The sequence below is a fragment of the Chinchilla lanigera genome, unplaced genomic scaffold (assembly GCF_000276665.1).
Source record: "Chinchilla lanigera isolate Chin_1 unplaced genomic scaffold, ChiLan1.0 scaffold00067, whole genome shotgun sequence".
In the NCBI taxonomy this organism is placed as follows: Eukaryota; Metazoa; Chordata; class Mammalia; order Rodentia; family Chinchillidae; genus Chinchilla; species Chinchilla lanigera.
Window position 1 is genome coordinate 12,841,275 of NW_004955468.1, and position 17,691 is coordinate 12,858,965.

A 17,691-nucleotide genomic window follows, 5' to 3' on the forward strand; every position below is an offset into this window, starting at 1 on the left:
CCAGGCACCCTGGCCTCTACTCCGCTTGGGGCTCACACAGAACAGGGCACTCCGGGCTTATACGGCAAAAGGGGCAAGACAGGAACCAGGTAGACCAGGTTTTATCTGTTTATTTAAAAACAGAATATCATTTTATATACAAATATGCACATATTTACACACAATGTACATACTGGGATCTCAGATCTTTGGGTTTCCCATTCAAAGTCCCAAGCTGGCCCGAAAATGGGAGACGAGAGCTCCCCCTTTAGTCCAGAAATCCAGCAGATTTCAGGCCATGCAGGGCTTGGGCATTAAATCTCAGTATTCTGGCTGAGTATGTTTGGGTGGGCCAAATAAAAGTAAACTTCTAACCCCTGCTTCCATCCAAAGAAACTGCCAGAAAAGCCCTGAATCAAGGACCCAGAACCCTCTGAGAAAGGGACACCTCCAGCACCTCCTTCCTCTCGTCTGAAATGCCCCCCTCCTTGCTGTATAATCAGTGCCCTCTCTTCCCTACACCCCCACTGAACCAGGAACACTTGTCACCAAGTCCCAGCAACTCCTGCGGGGACCACAAGCAACCGTGGGTACAACTAAAAAGAGAGAGAGAGAGAGATGAGTCTAGGGGAAGAGTTGAGGGCTCTGCAGTGAAGGACCTCTCCTGTCCTCCCTCAGCCGGTAGCCACAGCACTCACACCCCTAGTCCCAGGGCCCAACAGCTGTCAGGCTCCTCCCAAGGGCCTGCCTAGATGCAGATGCCTTAGGAGCACCTCTTAGTGCCACAGGGGTCAACCTTGAGCTGGAGCAGGGGTCTGAGTGAGGTCCAGCCCTGCTGAGTGCCTATGTAGACTGCCCTTGCTTAAGCAAGCCCAGGAACAAACATGCAGATGAAGTAAAAGGTTTTACAAGGTGTTGCTCTTATTAAAGGAGTCGGAGCAGTCCTCTGCAAGCTCCCCAGGAAGGTTTTTTTACACCAAATATGTACATGTAGCAGGCCCACAGGCCACCAGAGGGCAGAGGGCTTCTTCGTAACAGTTTAAGCCTCTGGCAGACCCCTGGGTGGCGGCTTCACACTTGCCCAGTGGCTCTCAAGTGGTAGGAACCCGGCTCCCCCACTTAGAAGGCCAAATTCCAGCTCCAGCTATGCCCGCACACCTGGATGTGGCCCACAGTCTCCACCTCTCACCTCCAACCTCTGCATCATTAATACTGCTCTGGGGTCTGAGGAAAATACCTGCTTGTGCAGGCAGAGGTCACACGCAGCCACACAACACACAAACTGAACTCTGGCAGCCTTCCCCTCACAATCACCAGAATCTCGGGACACACACCACCATTCACTCTTACAGTGACTGACAAGCCAGTGCAGTGGAACACGTACGGTAGAAGTCACTCCTGGGCCAGGGATGCAGCTCAGTGGTACAGCACCCACCTAGCAAGCGTGAGGCCCTGAGTTCGATTCCCGGTACCAAAGAAAAAAAAGGGAGTCACTCCTCTATACATGCACACATGATCAGTGAACACACAAGCAAAAATACACGCACACATACACACACACAGTGACCTGTACTTATGGTGGGAGGGACTGAACTGTCAGAGCCCTCCCCATGAACAGAAGGGTTGGAGGAAAAGGTCAAGCAGTCAGTGGGGTGGGGAGCATCTTCCTCAAGAAATACGGGCATTTTAAGAGGCCCCCCAAGATGAGTGGAATTCCCTGTGTCAGCAGGAGCCAGGCCTAGGGGAGGAGGCAGCCCTGGGTCAGACCAGGTGCCCCCGCCCATTGATGTAGATGCCATTGCCCGTGGGCTTGGCCCGTAGGGTCCCATTCTCTTGAACAAAATGGTTCATGGCCTGTTTGATGCCTTCATCTCGGTCTTCCTCTTCCTCTGCCCGCCCAGATCCCGGAGACAGCAGTTCTGTCTGCGTTTCGATCTCCCTCACTGTGGTCAGCGTGGAATAACTGCGGCCCTCAGGCTCTTCACTCTAGAGACCAAGAGCAGAGGACAACTCAGGAAACGGAGGCCACCAGCCAGATGGTGGGATATGGCTGGGGGTACGGTAGGGTCAGAGGTCAGGCGAAGCGGGGTAAGGGTTGTCCCAGCAGCACAGGGGCTCAGAGATCATGGGCCTGGACCAAGGCACAGGGGAGGGAGGTGGAGCAGGAAGCAGAGCAGAGATGCGGGGTTGGGCACGGAGCCAGGGCTGAGGCGCGAGGGGCTGGTAAGGGGGCTGCTGACGCACCACATCTGGGGCCAGGAGAGGGGCCTGAGGAGAGTGGTGGGGACACCGGTGGGGCCGGGGGGCCTCACCATCACAGAGCAGCTACTGTTGTCCTTGAGACTATCAGGGTGGCCCTCGGCTCTCAGCCCTACACTCTCCTCCGGCTGCAGGGCCCGGACATGCGGGAGGAGTTGGAACAGAGCTCAGGCTCCTCCCTACAGCCTCTTCACCCCTCTACTGCCACCAACCTCCTCCCCAATCACCGCTCCCCCTACCCACAGGTCCATCCTCTCCCTGACACGCATATCCTCGCTCCCCCGCTGCACCCCAAACCCACCCTAGAACCAGGCGGATGGTAGCAGATTCCCAGAGCAGCCCCCAGGCCAGTGCTGAAGGGAGCGCGGGGTCCTAGCAGACCCCAAGCACTATAACTCCGCACCTGACCCCAGCCCAGTCTCAGCCAGCCCTGGGGGAGGGCTGTGCTCCCAGTCAGTTGACAGAGGGGTCCAGGCACAAGCAACCACACACACAGCCACATACCACGCCGGCACCCAGCCTTGATACAAACCTGGTTCCTGGGGTCTGACGGATGGGAATGCAGCCTGCGGATAGAGTTCTCCCTGGTCAGGGTCAACTCCTCCTCACTGGGAAAGACACTCCCTGTCAACTGAGGGCAGCGGTAGCCTCCCAAGGTGAGCCTAGCCTGGCCGAGCCTATGTAAAACAGGGCTGGGAGGGTGTGGGTGCCCTGCTAGCCCTGGAAGTGGCAATGTGTGTTTACGTGTGTGTGTGTAGCTGTGGTACCAGGCATAGGGGTCTGATCTTCACTCAGGCTGTGCAGTTCCCCTCATCAGCTTTGGTCTAGGCCCCAAGCCCCTCTCACCTCCCAGCAGAACTCTGCCCACCTCTGGTCCGTAAGCTCCCCATTGTCAGGTCACCCTTCTCTCCTGTCTCCTCTCCCTCTTCCACCTGGCCCACCTTGCCCTTCTTATGTTCCCAGCTCAGCCCCGTCCACACAGAAGCAGCCAGTACTCACTACTTCTGGGTCATCTGCTGGGCCTTGCGCCGGTGGTATCTGGACATGAGCACCACCACCACCACCAGGAGGCAAAACAGGAGCGCGGCGATCACACCCACCACCACCACCGAGGCTGACACCAGGTCCACCTGCTTCCCTGGGTCCTCAGGGTCTGCTGCAGACAGGCCAGTGTCTGAGGTGTCTGCGCAGATCCCTGCCCCGCCCACCCCCACCATCTCGCACAGCACACCCACCACCACCCACCTGGCTTGCCCTCACAAAACACACCGCCATCCCGCCTCCAGCAAACAAACACTTGCCCAGTTCCCACTCTGTCTTGTTTTCTGTTGCCCCCTCCCCAGACCTGGCGCATGCTCGCCCGCTCCCCACCCCGTGCTTACCAAGAACAGCCACTGTGACTGGGAAATCCCTTGATGAAAGCTCATTGCTGACATGGCAGACGTAGGTGCCGCTGTGCTCAGCGGTCAGCGGAGGAAAGCCCAGCATGCCCCCTTCCACTCGTGCCCCGGTGGGCAGAGGCCCGTCCAGCCTGGAGGACAGGGAAGCTGAAGGGTGCCGGCTGGCGCGGGCCAAGCTGCCACCACCCAACGTGCCCAGGCAGCCCTCCACCCCTCTCGCCCATGACGTCACCCACAGCCGCCGGCTGTTCCCACGGTGTCCCGCCCTCCCCTAGGCAGGTCTAGGCAGGGGCCCCTTCTCCCAGCTGCCCAGCCTGACCCGGGCACCCCACACACATACTCGGGGAAGATCCGCACGCGTGCCATCCCACACGCTCCCACAGCATCACGTCATTGGCACCGGGTACCAGGTCCCCACAACAGGACACTCTACTCCTAGCTGAGCTCAGAGGTTCTTGGAAAATGTGGCTGTGTGCTCCAACAGCGGTGATGGCCCGAGGCAGGTTAACCCAAACCTAGCCCCAGGCAGAAGGCCACATGCATTGCTCATACGTCCACACACGAAAACATGCTTAGCATGGGCTCACATACATGTGCACCCAACCCTTCCTGATTCTCCAGACATCTCAGGTCCTGGAAAAAAGCCAAGGACTCTTAAGGTAACTGGCAGAGGTGAGTGGCTGTTTTTGAGGTCCTGGCAGCCTTGTGGTTACAGGAGTGCTGGTGTAACAACAGTTACAGACAGCTGGCTTTCTGTCTCATTCATTTATACACTCATTTTACACATCTATACAATGTTAATATTTAATATTGTGTTATATTTCACTTTTGGTGGCACGGGATTGAACCCAGCGCCTTGGCACTGAGCTACATCTCCAGTCCTCTGTTAAATTTTTCATTTTGAGACAGAGTCTCACTAAGTTGCTAAGTTGCCCAGACTGGGCGTGAACTTGTGATCCTCCTGCCTCAGCTTCCCAGAGTGCTGGAATTAGAAGCATGCTCCACCATGCATATTCTTGCATTGGTAGGAACACATACCCTGACTTATCTAGCGTTCAGAATATATGGTCCCAGCCCAAAGGAGCACATCCTACCTCTGAGACTGAAGGACCCTTGTCCCAAGCTAGACCTTCCCCAGGCCCAGGCCCTTACCGTGTCCAGTTGTATGAGGGAGGTGGCTGCCCCTCACTCAGGCACTTGAGCATAGCACCCTCTCTGCCAACATGCCACAGCTTTTGGTCCTCCAGGCCACGCACAGAGGCCTCAGCCAGGACTGCAATGGGAGGAGGGAGGAGAAAGAATAAGAAAAGGCCCTTAACCGTGGGGTTCCTTGAAGGGCGCCCACCCCACATCCCACCCTGCATGGAGTCACCTCCCGCTGCCCTTCTCAGCCCACTCAGCTGCTGCCAAACCTAGTTGGGCCGAACCTTTCTGATGGCTTCTGGCCACATAGATCCCTCCCCTTTCCCAGCTCAGTCTGTATTGGTTATTTGCGCCACAAGCCCAGAAGTCCCATGCCACACTTTGGATGTCCTGTGGTGCCTAGCACAGCGCTAGTCACAAAACAGGTGCTCCATCAACACTGCCAGATCCTTTGAAGGCCTACAACACTGCTAGTTCATTTACCCCCACCCCTCCACACTAGGGATTGAATCCAGGGTCTTCCCACTGACGTGCATCCTCAGTCTTTCTGGGTTTTTTTTAAGACCATGTCTTGTGCTGGGCATGCTGGTGCACACCTACATAATTACAGCACTTGGGAGGCTGAAGCAGGAGGATCACTGTCAGTTCTAGGCCAGCCTGGGCTATATAGAAACCCTGTCTCAGAAAAAAAAAAAAAAAAAAAAAAAAAAAGCAAGGTCTTACTAAATTGCCCAGGCTGGGCTCTAATTTGAACTCTTCCTGCCTCAGCTTCCCATAGTGCTGGGATTTACAGGGCTGTACCACCACAGCTGGTTTGTTCATTCATCCCCTTAATAAACACATGTTGAAGACCTACTTTGTGCTCAATGAAAGAGTAGTATGAGCTGAAAAATGCTCTTATTCCCCAGAAGTTTGAAGTCTAATGCTGGAAACACAGGTCTACCATTTCCTGAGTGCCTCCTATGCTTTGAGCAGTGCATGAGATATTTTGCATTCTTGGTGGCAAATTCCCATCAAAACGCTGTAAACTTGCCATAATTACTCTCATTTTGCTGATGAAGAAAATGAAGCCTAACAGGATTAAATAACAGCTGGTAAATAGCAGAATGAGGACTTGTCCCAAGTCTGTCTCCAAATCCTAAACTGTATCTTTTGCAAAGTGTTTTTAATTCTATATTTATATTTGATTCTCCCAACAACACTGTGAAGCAAGGCAATCTCCTCTGCAAAAATAGGAATAGTGGCCGGGCATGGTGGCACAGGATTGTAATCCCAGCGCTCTGTGAGGCTGAGGCAGGAGGATAGCAAGTGTGAGCGCTATGTGAGCAACTAAGTGACTTAACAAGACTTTGTCTCTAAATAAAAAAATAAAAAGGGACTGGGTATGTAGCTTAGTGCAAAGGCCCTGGTTCAATCCCCAGTACAGCAACAAGAAAAGAGAAGGACTCTGACCTCAGGGAGGACTGAGGAGTTTGCCAAAATCCCCAGGGATTGGGCTTCAGGTTCTATACATTTGGGCAATCACTCTCATACATGTAGCCTACAGACACCAGCTGGCCAATTTGGCATGGCACAGGGCCTCACAGTGTCTCTCCAATTCATTGGGAACCCATGGGACCCCCTACCCAAGCATCTAAGTACTCACAGGCCACTTGAAGGGTGTGGGTGATCCTTTGGTCCTGGAGCAGGCCAGGGTGGGACACCACACAGGTAAGTGGCTGCCCGTTCATGCTGCGACTGGGTACCAGGTGGAACTCTGATGTGACAGCCGCGGAGCGGGAGTGCTTGAAGGTGCGTTTGGATGTTGTGCCTTTGACCTCTGTGTCCCAAGTCACACTGGGGGCTGGGCTGCCCTCAGCTGTGCAGGAGGCGGCCAATGTCAGACCCTGGCCCTCTTCCAGTGGTGGGCCAGGGTTCAGTGTGGGCAGGGGAGGCACTGCAAATGGGGGCACAGAGGTCAGAGATATGCAGAACCCCTGATAGGAAACTCCCCTTCATTCTAGTCTCGCAAAATTGTAGGCCCTCTTTTCTTTCTCTTATTTCACCAACAAAGATATCAGGTAAGTGGTAGAATTCCAGGTGACTTTGCATTTCTCCCCATTATTTGAATTTTTTTACAATGAGCGTGGGTCATTTTTAAAAAAATAAAAATAAAGCAATTAGAAAACTAGATAGTATCTATATAATAATAATAGCACCTTTTACTAAGCACTTACTATGTTCCAGCTATTATGTTAAACACTTTACAAACGTTATCTCATTTAATTCTGTCAACCAACCAGTGAGGTAGGCATTATTATCGCTGTTTCAGGTGAGGAAATGAAAGCTCAGGGAGGTGAAGATGACTGGCTCCAGGTCATCAGCTCATAGGTGACAAAGCCTAGTGTCACCTCAGGTTTTTCTACTCCAATTTCCCTGAGGATAAAAGGAATCTATACAGGCCTTTAATTTTAGCTTCAAAATATTAATAGCCAGAACACGGAATGAAAAAGACTTCACTTAACCCTAAGTTCAGGTGGGCCACAGGTGCTCACAGCGATAAAGAGCTGCTTAAAAGGTGGCTGAGATCTCAGACTACATTCTCTGAAGGTCCCGATTAAGGAACATATTAGCCCTGCTGGTCACGTGTGGTCCCAGACAGATGGGACTCATGTCCACATCTGCACCCCACATTTTACAGCTGTGGAATCCAGGATGGCAAAAGAGCGTTTGAATCAGCGCCTATAGTGGAAATGTGGCAGGAGACAATCCACGTAGTTTGGAGAAGAGTAGATTCGGATGGAATATGACAAAGGTCCTCAACTCCTTCAAAGGCCCGTGCAAGATTTCTCCAGCGGGCAAAAGTAACACGGAGGGAGATTTCAGGTCATCAACAGGAAGAACTTCCTAGTAGGTGGATTCCTCCCCAGCTGCGAGGGTCAGTTGAGAGAACTTTTGGACTGGGTGGGAGGATGTGTTGCGTGGTCCTCCCTGTGGCCTACTGGACCCCACCTTTTGCTCCTGTTTTGCCCCTGCCTCATCTATCTCGGCAGTCCTCGTCTCTGCCCCCCTTGCCTTCTGCTTCTCCCTTCCTTGACCTAGCCTGGGCCCCTGGCGCAGCAGCCTGGGCCATGCCCAGCCGCCCGACTTACCCAGCACGCGCAGCCGCAGTCGCGCCTGGAAGCTGCCAGCAGGGAAGGTGCTCACGCGACACTCGTACTCGCCCTCATCCGCTTGCACAGCGTTGCGCAGGAGCACCGAGCCGTCCAGCGGGTCCCGAGGGGGTGGCGGTTGTTCCACGCGCCCCTCGTAGGCCGAGCTCACGTGTAGCCCGTACTTGGAGTGCAGCAGCGCCAGCTCCCCCGTTCCCTCGTTCGCGTCCACCCGAGCCCACTCCACCTGCGCCACCTGCTCGCCCGGGTCCCCTCTGTAGATGCAGGGGAGGTTTGCATCCTGGCCTAGCACCACCGTCACCAGGTCCGAAGTCTCCAGCTCACCCGCGGGGCACCGGCCTGCAGGGGGCAGACAAGAGCAGCCAAGGTTAGGGGATCTGGCGGAGCAGCCGGGGGGACACATTCATCATGATAATGACAGCAAAGCCAGCCGGAACTAGTGGAGCGTTTTATGCTTGCAAAGCGCATTCGGTCCATTACCTCATTAGATCCACAACACATTCTCAAGAAGTAGGCGTTATTATTACCATTTAACAGATAAGGAAACTGAGATCCAGGGAGAGGAAGTGGCTTGCCCAAGGCCACACAGGCAGGATTTATGGAAGGCTCACACCCTCGGGCAGTCTAGGATTCAATCCTGCGTTATCTGCAAGATGGGAGACTATAACAGGATCAGAAACCAAGCTCTGCCCTCAGAGAGCTCACAGTCCTCGGGCAAATGGAATTGATGCAAACAGAAACAGAAAAGCCATGAACAAACTTTCACGGCAGGCTCAAACTCTCAAGGGGATAAAAGCAAATGCTTGCAGGACGTGTGGCCAGGAGCCTCTGCAAGCATGCAGAGCCACTGGTGTCTGGGAGGGGGAACATGGGGAGGGAAGGGGCCATGCCAGTCGACCCTCAGAACATTCTTCTCATGGCTTGTGGACAAGAGCCCTGGATTCCCAGGGACAGGGAGGTATTCCATGTGGGAGGAATGGCATGAACCGAGGCTCAGAGGCAGGAATGAGCAAGTCCCTGAAGACAGAAAGGCCCCTGGTCAGAGGCTAAAGAGATGAGGTCAGGGAAGACACAGCAACGGGGTTGGGGTAGGGTGCCAGGATCAGAGGGCTGGGGTCGAAGGAGTGGTGTTCTGCATGCACATTGACAAACAGCAGCAGGAAGCCCTCGGGGATTGCAAAATCAGAGACACCCATCATGTGGCCTTATCTGCAAATAAGGATCCCTTCCCTACCCTCCTGTGACCTGTGGTCTGGACAGGAGGAAGAGGTGCATATGGGAGCAGACAGAGAAAAACATAATAGCGAGTCTGATTTAGTGTTCCGTGGTATGTTGCGGGCCATTGTGTGTCGAGGTCAGTAGGATTGGAGGGGAGAGACCCAGAAAGGCATTAATGGTAAAGGATCAAGGTAAGCCAGTCACTGGTTCAGGAAGTAGGAGAAGAGAACCCAAGCTAACGCAGGGTGTGTGTATGTGTGTTGAGCAGAAATGGAAACTATGGTTGGGGTGGGGTGGGGCCAAATTGACCCGGACCATCCGTGCCAGGAACAGGGATTCAGATTCCACCAAAAGGAAATGGGGAGTCACGTCAGTTTCCTTAGGCACCCAGTGGTGTGAGCCAAGTGGCGATGTGCAGTCTGAGCAGAAAGTAGGCTGACTGGACACAGGGCACTCACCAGGAGCTGCAGCTCCTGCTCAGGCACAGAGGTGCTGGGGCAGAAAGGTGGGCGCAGTTTCTGGGGGAGATTGACAGGGATGTGGTCACTGACTATAGAAAGAGAGATGAGGGAGAGGAAAGACTCAAAGCCAGCTGCATTTCCAGGATGGGTAACTTATGAGAGAGCAGAGCCTAGGGCTGGAAAGAAATAAACAAAGAGCTGTGGAGTAAAATGTGAACTTTGGGGCCAGGGGCTGGGTCACAGGGGAAGCGTGCTCTAGAGTGGCAAGAGCTCCTGGCCTTGGGATCTACACTCCAGCAACCCCAAAGGGTTATAGTCCCTGCCTCTGCCCAGCACCCCACACGCCCTTTTGTTCCTCACCTTTGCTCATACTGTACGCTGCCTGGAATGCCCTCCTCCCTATGTCTGGTAGCTCCTACTCATCATTGTCTGGAGAACTCCTACTCACACCTTAAGACTCTGCTTAGGCATCACTTCCTTCTGGAATCCTCCCCCACCACACCCCCTGGCAGATTTGGGTGCCTGGACCTGGGGCTCCTCTGGCACCCTACTTTTACTGCACCATAGTACTTTATCCCACAGATGGTCCTCGCTGTGTTCTTGTCTGCCCCTCCACTAGATCCACCAGACTGAGCTCTGTAAAAGTAGGAAATCCATCATTTAGGGAAACATGGTTTCTGATTTCATGCTCAGTGGGATGTGGTCTCCATATCTGCCATATAATTGGTGCTTAATGAGTGTTTATTGAATGAACGAGTGAATGAATGAATGAATGAACGAATGAATGAATAACAAAGGAATGAGTGAGCAAGGTGGGCAGAAGGAAAGAACAGACTGGGGAGGAACGAGCAGTTTTTGTTTGGGCCAGCAGGGAGAGTGGTGCCATGGCAACCGTGGGGTGGAGGCAGAATAGGGTGGCTATTTGGGTTCATAGCCAAAGGGAGCAGCACCTCAGGACCAGATGGGGAAAAAGCACAATGGAGGGAGGTAGGCCTAGAGGGAGGAAGTGAAGCATAGAGTGCACCAGAGGGTTCCATTCGAGCAGAGGAGGGGTCCTGTGCCCTGCCACTAGCAGGAGTAGAGCGAGGGAGGATGCTGCCGGGATCTGGGAGGGCCCGGACTGGACGGGACAGACCTGCAGGGCCAGATACCAGGGCCCTGACCTGCCTAAGCTGATGTTGGTCCCACCCTGCCCAGCCTGGGAGTCCAGCTAACCACCTGCACCCCTCCCAGGCACCTTCGCCTCCTGGCACTGGAGGGGGCAGGGCTGCCAAAGAAGGATTGGGCTGGACTTGGGATGGGAGCCCCTTACCACATCCTCCGCTTTAAACACTGGTATCTATTCAGCCCACAGGGGCCCCAAGTCATGCCCACTGGGACAGTCACTCTTCTAAAGACCACTTTGGGAACAAGGTTACATGGGGTATTCCCCATACCCCTCCCTCTGTTTGCCAGTCATTTGCCCCATTTCACCACAAATAACCCATATTTTTCCCCAAAGCTACTTTTTTAGGGCACAGCAGAAACTGGGTACCATGCACATGTCTGAATCTAATCCTCCTTGTCTCTATTTATAAAAACTCAAGATTCCCTACCTCCAAGGGACAGGCCCAAGCCTTCCAGAATGAAGAACCCAGTAAAACAGAAAAGTCCCTTCTGGATGTCCCTATAGCCACTTATTGTAGTAAATCCACTGTTCAGTAGGAGCATCTCGGTGTGAGACAACACCCTCCTCTACTTGTCTCTAGTCCAGCCATTGGGCTGCAGAGTAAAGAGAACCTGGGCCCTAGTCTTTGTCCTAGACTAAATGGACCCAGGAGCCCAGGCTCCCAGGCCAAGGCAGGCCAGGACTGCCTCCTCCTCTCCTCCACCCAGTGCCTGCCTGGCGTCAGCACGATGATGTCACCGGACTACAGGAGACACATCGCCTGCCTGATGAGGTCACCCTGCGGGCATGTGGTGGCCAGGCTAGGCCAAGCCCAGGGACCCTTCTCCTGCAAATCTCGCTGAGGCTGATGGACTCTAACTTGCTGGGCAGTCCTCCTCCTGACCCTCCCCACCCTCCTCCCAGGAGCACCAGGACGCTGGTCAGGAGCCTTGGTGACTCACAAGCCGCCACACAGCAGCAGGCCTAGCCACAGCCGCCACCACCTTGCGCAAGGGAGAACAGGCCCAACTGGCCAGACTGGATCCCTGCCCTCAGCCTCCCCCACCCCTGGCCAGGCCCCCTCAGGCCTCTTTGGGGCCCTGCCCTTTGTGTACCCCGCCCGCTCCCAGACAGGCCCTCCATTCCTTGCTTGGGCTGGCTGGCTGCACCCCACCCAGGGTCCCTGGGTTTCTGGGTCCCAACTTTCTTTCTTATGTGAGTCCTGGCCTTTGGTCTCAGAAGGGGAAACTGAGGCTGGCACCTGCCGACACCCAGCCATGGCATCATTGTGGAAGAAATCTTTCTTTTTGAGGGCCTTTACCCATCAGCATCCTCTACTGGAACACATAGGGCGCACACAGGCATCCTAGTGGGTCTGTGAGGGGGAGGAGTGAGTTGTCTTTTGTGTCTGTATGTTTATCTTTGGCTGAGGGCCTGCTGGTCTTTCTAGCTCATGTGCACGTAAGGCTATGTCCTTCCATGAACTTAGAAGTGTTTCACACGTATGTGTGTTCATAGCTGCTGTTCAGCGGTGTCTGTGCACATGTTTTTGTATGCCCAGAGGGAAGAGCTACATAATGGTGTGTGAACGTGTGCACACGCACCGTGACATGAGCGCTTCACACCCCTGTATGCATGGCATGTGAGCCTTTCCTGGAGAACTCTGCACGCAGAGTAAATATTTTCAAGTCGTTTATCTTGGCTTCCGCATGTCTGTCTGTCTCAGCTGCCCTTGGTCAGTGTGTGGCTCAGAGCCTTTGGGGCCTTGCCCTATGTGGCTGCCTGGAGCGTTGCCCCTGGCCACCCTCATCGGCTCACCTGCACACTTAAGAGCAGATTCATCTCAGGCTCCAGGTGGAGGTACCCAGAGATGAGGTCACCGGGCCTCCGGGGGATGGGAAATTGCCACCAAACCTCCCCAACAGAGCAAAACCAAAGCACTCTCTCCCTTACTCCTTGGGTTCTCACTGCAGGGACTCCCACCCTTCTCACCACCCCCAGCCACTCCCCTGGGCCCCCCAGCACCTCTGGCCCCCCAAGGAGGCCTCACCCTGGGAATCTGTCAGGGCTCTGCTGTTGCCACCACCAGAAAAACCAGCTTCGGCTCCAGGCCTGGGGTAAAGGCTGTGTGGTGTGGGTTTGGTGGGAAGGGGGGGACATGCCTGGGGGCTAGGGGGAGGGGTCCAAGCTGTCTAGGGTCTCATTCTGCTGTTTAACTCTTGACTTGCCTTACCCCTGAGCACCTGCTCCACCAGACAGAGCTGTGGATGTAGGTCAGTTTGGGATAAGAAAGATATAGGAGCCCCCCAACCAGGGCAGGTGCCATAAACAACTCAGCAAGCCCCTTTGGGTCCTCCCTTCCCCCTATAACCTTGGCCTTGGAGGGCTAAGGAACTTTCAAAACCGCAAGACTTTCTCTGGCTGCCTTCATCCACCTCCCTCACTTACCCCCCATTGTCCTAAGCCCCCCAGCTTAGTGAGAGCTTCCCAACCCCGGGCAGAGCGCCCACTGCAGATTACTGTCTGGGGAGGGGGCACAGCAATCATAGAGGGAGAGGAGAACAATGCGGGAGGACGGGCCTGCAGGCAGCCTGCTCTGGCCCAGACACAGCTCCCAGCACAGATAAGTCCCCTAAACCCCCCGGAGCCAGAGTCTGAGCCCCGCTGAGTCACCACAACAGCCACACTGTGGGTGGGAGACCCAGAACTGGGCTTCTCTCAAACTCCCGAGATGCTAACCCCCCCACTACCCCCAGGCCCCCTTCCCCCTCCAAGGCCAGCTCTGCCCCACCCCAACTCAACAGTCTCAACCCCCACTCTGGGGACACACGGGTGGGGTAGGTAGGAAACCATGGGAAAAGCTTCTGAGGCCCACGGCTCCCAAGTGTCTCCCGTTCAGCGAGAGGGATCCCAGCGCCCGAGCTACAGCCCTCCTCCAGGAGGTATGGGGATGACTCCTGTCCTGAACTTCTGTCATTTTACCCGCTGTTCCCAGACCCAGATCCCAAGGCTCCTTTTCGCCCTGCCCTCCTGACTCAGCTGCCCCACTTCACTCCCCTCCTCCCTGCCTAGACTTCACGGCCAGTGGAAGGGCACATTTTGGAGGCCAAAAAATATGGGCACCCACGTATACACCCACTGGTCTTGCTCCCTACCATGGCTGGCCCCATTCATTCTGTCTGGGGGAATCTCCTGATTCTGAGGCTGTGGCCCAGAACATGCTACACACCTTACCACCATTTTTGTGGCTGGGGTCTTCTCAGCCGGGCCACCTCAAACACTAGGATGGAGCCAAGGTCACTGGGGCCAAGGGCTTCCCTGGGATTCTCCTAGTTCTTGCCACTTGGGCAGGGAAGAAAGCTTCCCTTTCTGGCTTGTCTGGGTCTGGGTAGGTCCTATGGGCAAGGGCCTGTTTCCCTCTGTAAACAGGAGTAGAAAAGCAGGGACAGGGCCCCTCCCTTTCTAGGAAGCTAACCTCAGTCAGAAAGCTGGTGCTAAGGGTACATCTCAGGATTCAGAGAACCGTGCACTCTCTAGTCCTGCAGGGCCCACTGGCCCCAGACGTAGACCTAAGGACCAGGATCCTAAGCGGGGGCATCTCTCAGATTTGGGTCCTTCAGCTCAAGGGCAGGAGATGGGGGAGGGAGAAAGGAGGGGACCTCACCCGGAAACTCATCCCATTAAGGAAAGACAAAGAGCTGTGGTGTTGGAGGCGCCTCCCAAGCCTGGGCTTCTCTCACTGTCAGGGGTGGGGCAGGGCCCTGGGGCTCAGAGCTCTAAAGGCCCACAGGTTGGGGGAGAAGGTTACAGAAAGGCAAAGAAGGCAGTATCCTGGGGAAAGATCTCCATTCCCATTAGAGATAGGTCAAGGACCCTTTCCCCCTTCCATCTCCACAGCCAGACTGCCCACTCTTCCAACACCCCAGCATGCCCCATCAGCCAGGGGCTGGACAATCAGAGTCATAGGATTCAGAGATAGAAGGTTGAGCCCTGCTTCTTAGCCTATTGAAGTTAAATTTTTTGTTCGCTCATGGTCATCTAGCAGTTCAATAGCAGACATAGGATCAGAACCCAAGAACTGAGTGCTCAATCCAAGGATTTTTCAGAAATGTAGGACATTTCAGGTTCCTGGGGCTCCCAAGGAGATGCCTACATTCAGAAGAGCCAAAGATGAGGTGGCAGTAGAGGAGGGACTATATGACCCTTGAGTTAGAGAGGTAGGGTCCAACCTAGCTCCCAGCTCTAAAATCAACATTTAGCCCTGTGTAGTCACACAGTAGCTGCAGAGTGGTCTCTCCCTAGGTACCAGAATCCTGGGGCAATCCTGGAGCCAGGCTTTCTCCCTCACATAGCTCCTTTCAGTCAGGCCCTGGGGGAGGTCAGGAGTAATTTCCTAACTAGAACCAGGTCACTGTTCTTCCCTGGGCTTCTCTTGGAAAGAACAGTTTTGCTTCATGGAGAGAGAAAGTAGGAATCGTGTCTTATTCCCCAGCATCTAATACCTTCAATGTACCCAATGTGCATGCAGTGAGGAGTCAGGAGACCAAGACACTAATCCTAGTTATGCTCCTAACATGGGCGATCTTGCAGATCTCACCTGCCTATCTTTGTTTTGCCATCTGTAAAGTGCAGAAGTTGGAGTGATCTCTTTGATCCCTTCCAAGTCCTGAGACAGCATGACTCCATTCGTCAGGTGTGGGTAGACCCTACAGGAAAGTGCCTGCTCGGTTCTTTGGCCCCAGCAACCAGACCCCACCCTCTTGGCCTGAGCAAGGAAGAAGGGTTGTTTGGAAGATGGAAATTAAGACACAGGGTCATGGGAAGTAGGGATGGCAGGAGCTGGAGCTCTGGATCCTGAGATTGGAGGTTGGGTCCATGATCCTTCCATTGTGAGACCTCAGCCCTGCCAATCCAGACTGCTAGGCCTTGTTCTCTTCCTGAGAACTTCAGCTGGGGTTGAGGGTAGGAGAGTCATGGCCAAGGCCTGCTGGACAACTGAAGCTCCCTCCCTCCTGCTTCTGAGGCTGAGGATCCAACTGTCCCATCCACACGGGCCCCGGCTTTCCAGTGAGAAAGATTCTGTTATTCATTACTCTGTCAATAACCCATGGCATCCCACTGTGGCCTCCCCGTGTGCATTCACACACACCTTCAGAGCCCCCCACTCTGAAGACTGTAAATTCCTCTCATTTATGTCTGCTCTGCACACATTAGACAAGCAGGAAGTACAGAGTAGTATAGGCATCTAGTCGAGGAAATAAGAGACAAGGGATGAAGGAACAAAAGGGACCACACCCTATCTAGGAAGCCCCCTACCCCAGATCTCCAGCCCTCTAACTATACTGCTGCCATGGCACCTAATAGTGTGTGCCCAGGGAAAGAGAAGAGCCACAAAAGGGTTCTCAACTTCCCCATAGTCATCAACAGGCACCCCAGTCCTGGTGCCCTAGATAATCCTAAAGAGAAGAGAAGGAGAAAGAAATGCCCCATCTGCTCCCTGGACATCAGGCTTCCTGCCCCGATGACTATGGAGGCCAGCTCAGCCCTGAGTCAGCCCTTGGTCTCAACAGAAGTTTGGGAGCCCTGGCACAGGCTAAGGCACCTCTGGGACGCCCTTGGGATGAGCAGGGTCCTCACCAGTTCCACACTCCTGCTCACTTACCCTGGGTCACAAATCTACCCCCACTCCCACCAACTCAGGCTTTGGCAGAGGAGGCCAGGGAACACCGACATGGTCACCTGCCTGGGGGCCAAGAGGAGACCTGAAAAGGAAGAACTGCACCAGGCTCTTCTGGGGGTACTGCTGAGAGACGCTGGCTCTTCCATCAGGAATGTGAGGAAAGAGAATGTGTGCGTGCGTGAGTGCGTGCATGTTTATGGATTTGTGTGTGCGTGTCTGTGCCAGGCTGAGCGCAGAAGCCGGGGTCCTGATGGTTCAGGCACGTCCTACCTGTGAATGATGCCAGGAGCAGCAGCAGCAGCAGCCAGGCTTCAGGTCCCCACATCTCGGCTCCCAGGGACAGGGGCATTGGCTGGAAGGAGACCTGCCCAGTGTTTCTGAAGTTCCACCGAGTTCTCCCTGGGAGCCGGTTCTAGAGCTGGATGAGGCACAACCCACAAGGCAGGAGGCCGTGGATTTCCCGGGTGCTGACTACCTGCCTATCCCACTTGGGTCTCCGCTAGGGGACCCAGCCCTGTTCTACCCACCGAGCCGTGGTTACCCCCAGAAGCCGTGATTGGGAGCTCCGAGCTCCCCCAGAGCTGCTTCCCACGCCGTGGCCAACAACGACGGCAGAAACCTGGGAACCTGCTCAGCAGGTCAGAACAGGTGCGTCTCTGGGGGCTGGGCCTGGCACGGAGACTCTGGCAGCCACCGCCCCCACTGCCTCAGCGAGCTAATGGGCGCCAGGGAGGGAGGGAAGGAGGAAGGACCCGGGTGGGGGCGCTGGGATCCCATCCTCAGCTCTGGGCTTTACCTGCGAGTGTGTGGAGGGGGCTGCAAAGGGAGCGGCAAGGGCGGGGGCAGGAAGGGCCAGGCTGCCTCAGAGAGGGAGGCACCAGGCCTGGCCAGGACAAACAGGGCAAGGCCCTTGTGCAAAGCCTGGCTGGAGACCTTGCTGAGTTCCCCAAATTTCTGCAGGGACTCTGCTTTGGAGCCACAGAATCAACAAAGTCCAGAATGAAGGAGGATCCTCCTGCCTGCTGGCCCATACATTGCATTCTTCAGAGGGGAAACATCCTCAGAGGGAAAGGGATTTTCCAGAGGAAACATAATTTCTTTTTCTTTCTTTCTTTCTTTCTTTCTTTCTTTCTTTCTTTCTTTCTTTCTTTCTTTCTTTCTTTCTTTCTTTCTTTCTCTTTCTTTCTTTCTTTCTTTCTTTCTTTCTTTCTTTCTTTCTTTCTTTCTTCCTTTCTTCCTTTCTTCCTTTCTT

General features: G+C 54.5%; 1 protein-coding gene and 1 long non-coding RNA gene across 5 annotated transcripts in view; one reads left to right on the forward strand and one right to left on the reverse strand.

The window, feature by feature from the left end:
• Positions 1-94: 94 nt before the first annotated feature.
• On the reverse strand, positions 95-17,057 carry Pvrl4 (poliovirus receptor-related 4). 4 transcript variants are annotated; one of them, XM_013522348.1, is made up of 10 exons: positions 16,967-17,057; positions 16,710-16,857; positions 7,913-8,272; positions 6,427-6,717; positions 4,791-4,911; positions 3,621-3,769; positions 3,238-3,394; positions 2,771-2,846; positions 2,292-2,366; positions 95-1,965 (listed from the first exon to the last, which is right to left on the reverse strand). In XM_013522348.1, exons 2-10 carry the CDS (start codon positions 16,786-16,788, stop codon positions 1,741-1,743), a joined length of 1,533 nt encoding a protein of 510 aa, XP_013377802.1. In that variant the 5' UTR covers positions 16,789-16,857; positions 16,967-17,057; the 3' UTR covers positions 95-1,740. The 4 variants fall into 4 exon arrangements, with proteins under 4 accessions (XP_013377802.1, XP_005400292.1, XP_005400293.1 ...); XM_005400235.2 differs by having other exon boundaries at positions 3,238-3,391; positions 16,710-17,055; XM_013522349.1 differs by having other exon boundaries at positions 1,875-1,965; positions 2,224-2,366; positions 16,710-17,056.
• Positions 17,003-17,691, forward strand: part of LOC106150219 — a 4,257-nt gene continuing 3,568 nt past the window's right edge. The window contains exon 1 of the long non-coding RNA XR_001236893.1: positions 17,003-17,087. This is a non-coding gene — a long non-coding RNA (uncharacterized LOC106150219). The remainder of the gene's footprint in view (positions 17,088-17,691) is intronic.

Coding starts and splice junctions, on each gene's coding strand:
- Pvrl4 (XM_013522348.1), bottom strand. CDS start 16,788: ATGCCCCTGTCCCTGGGAGCCGAGATGTGGGGACCTGAAGCCTGGCTG. Junction 3,395..3,620: donor AGTCACAGTGGCTGTTCTTG/GTAAGCACGGGG, acceptor GCCTGTCTGCAG/CAGACCCTGAGGACCCAGGG. Junction 1,966..2,291: donor ACAGTAGCTGCTCTGTGATG/GTGAGGCCCCCC, acceptor CTTGGTCTCTAG/AGTGAAGAGCCTGAGGGCCG.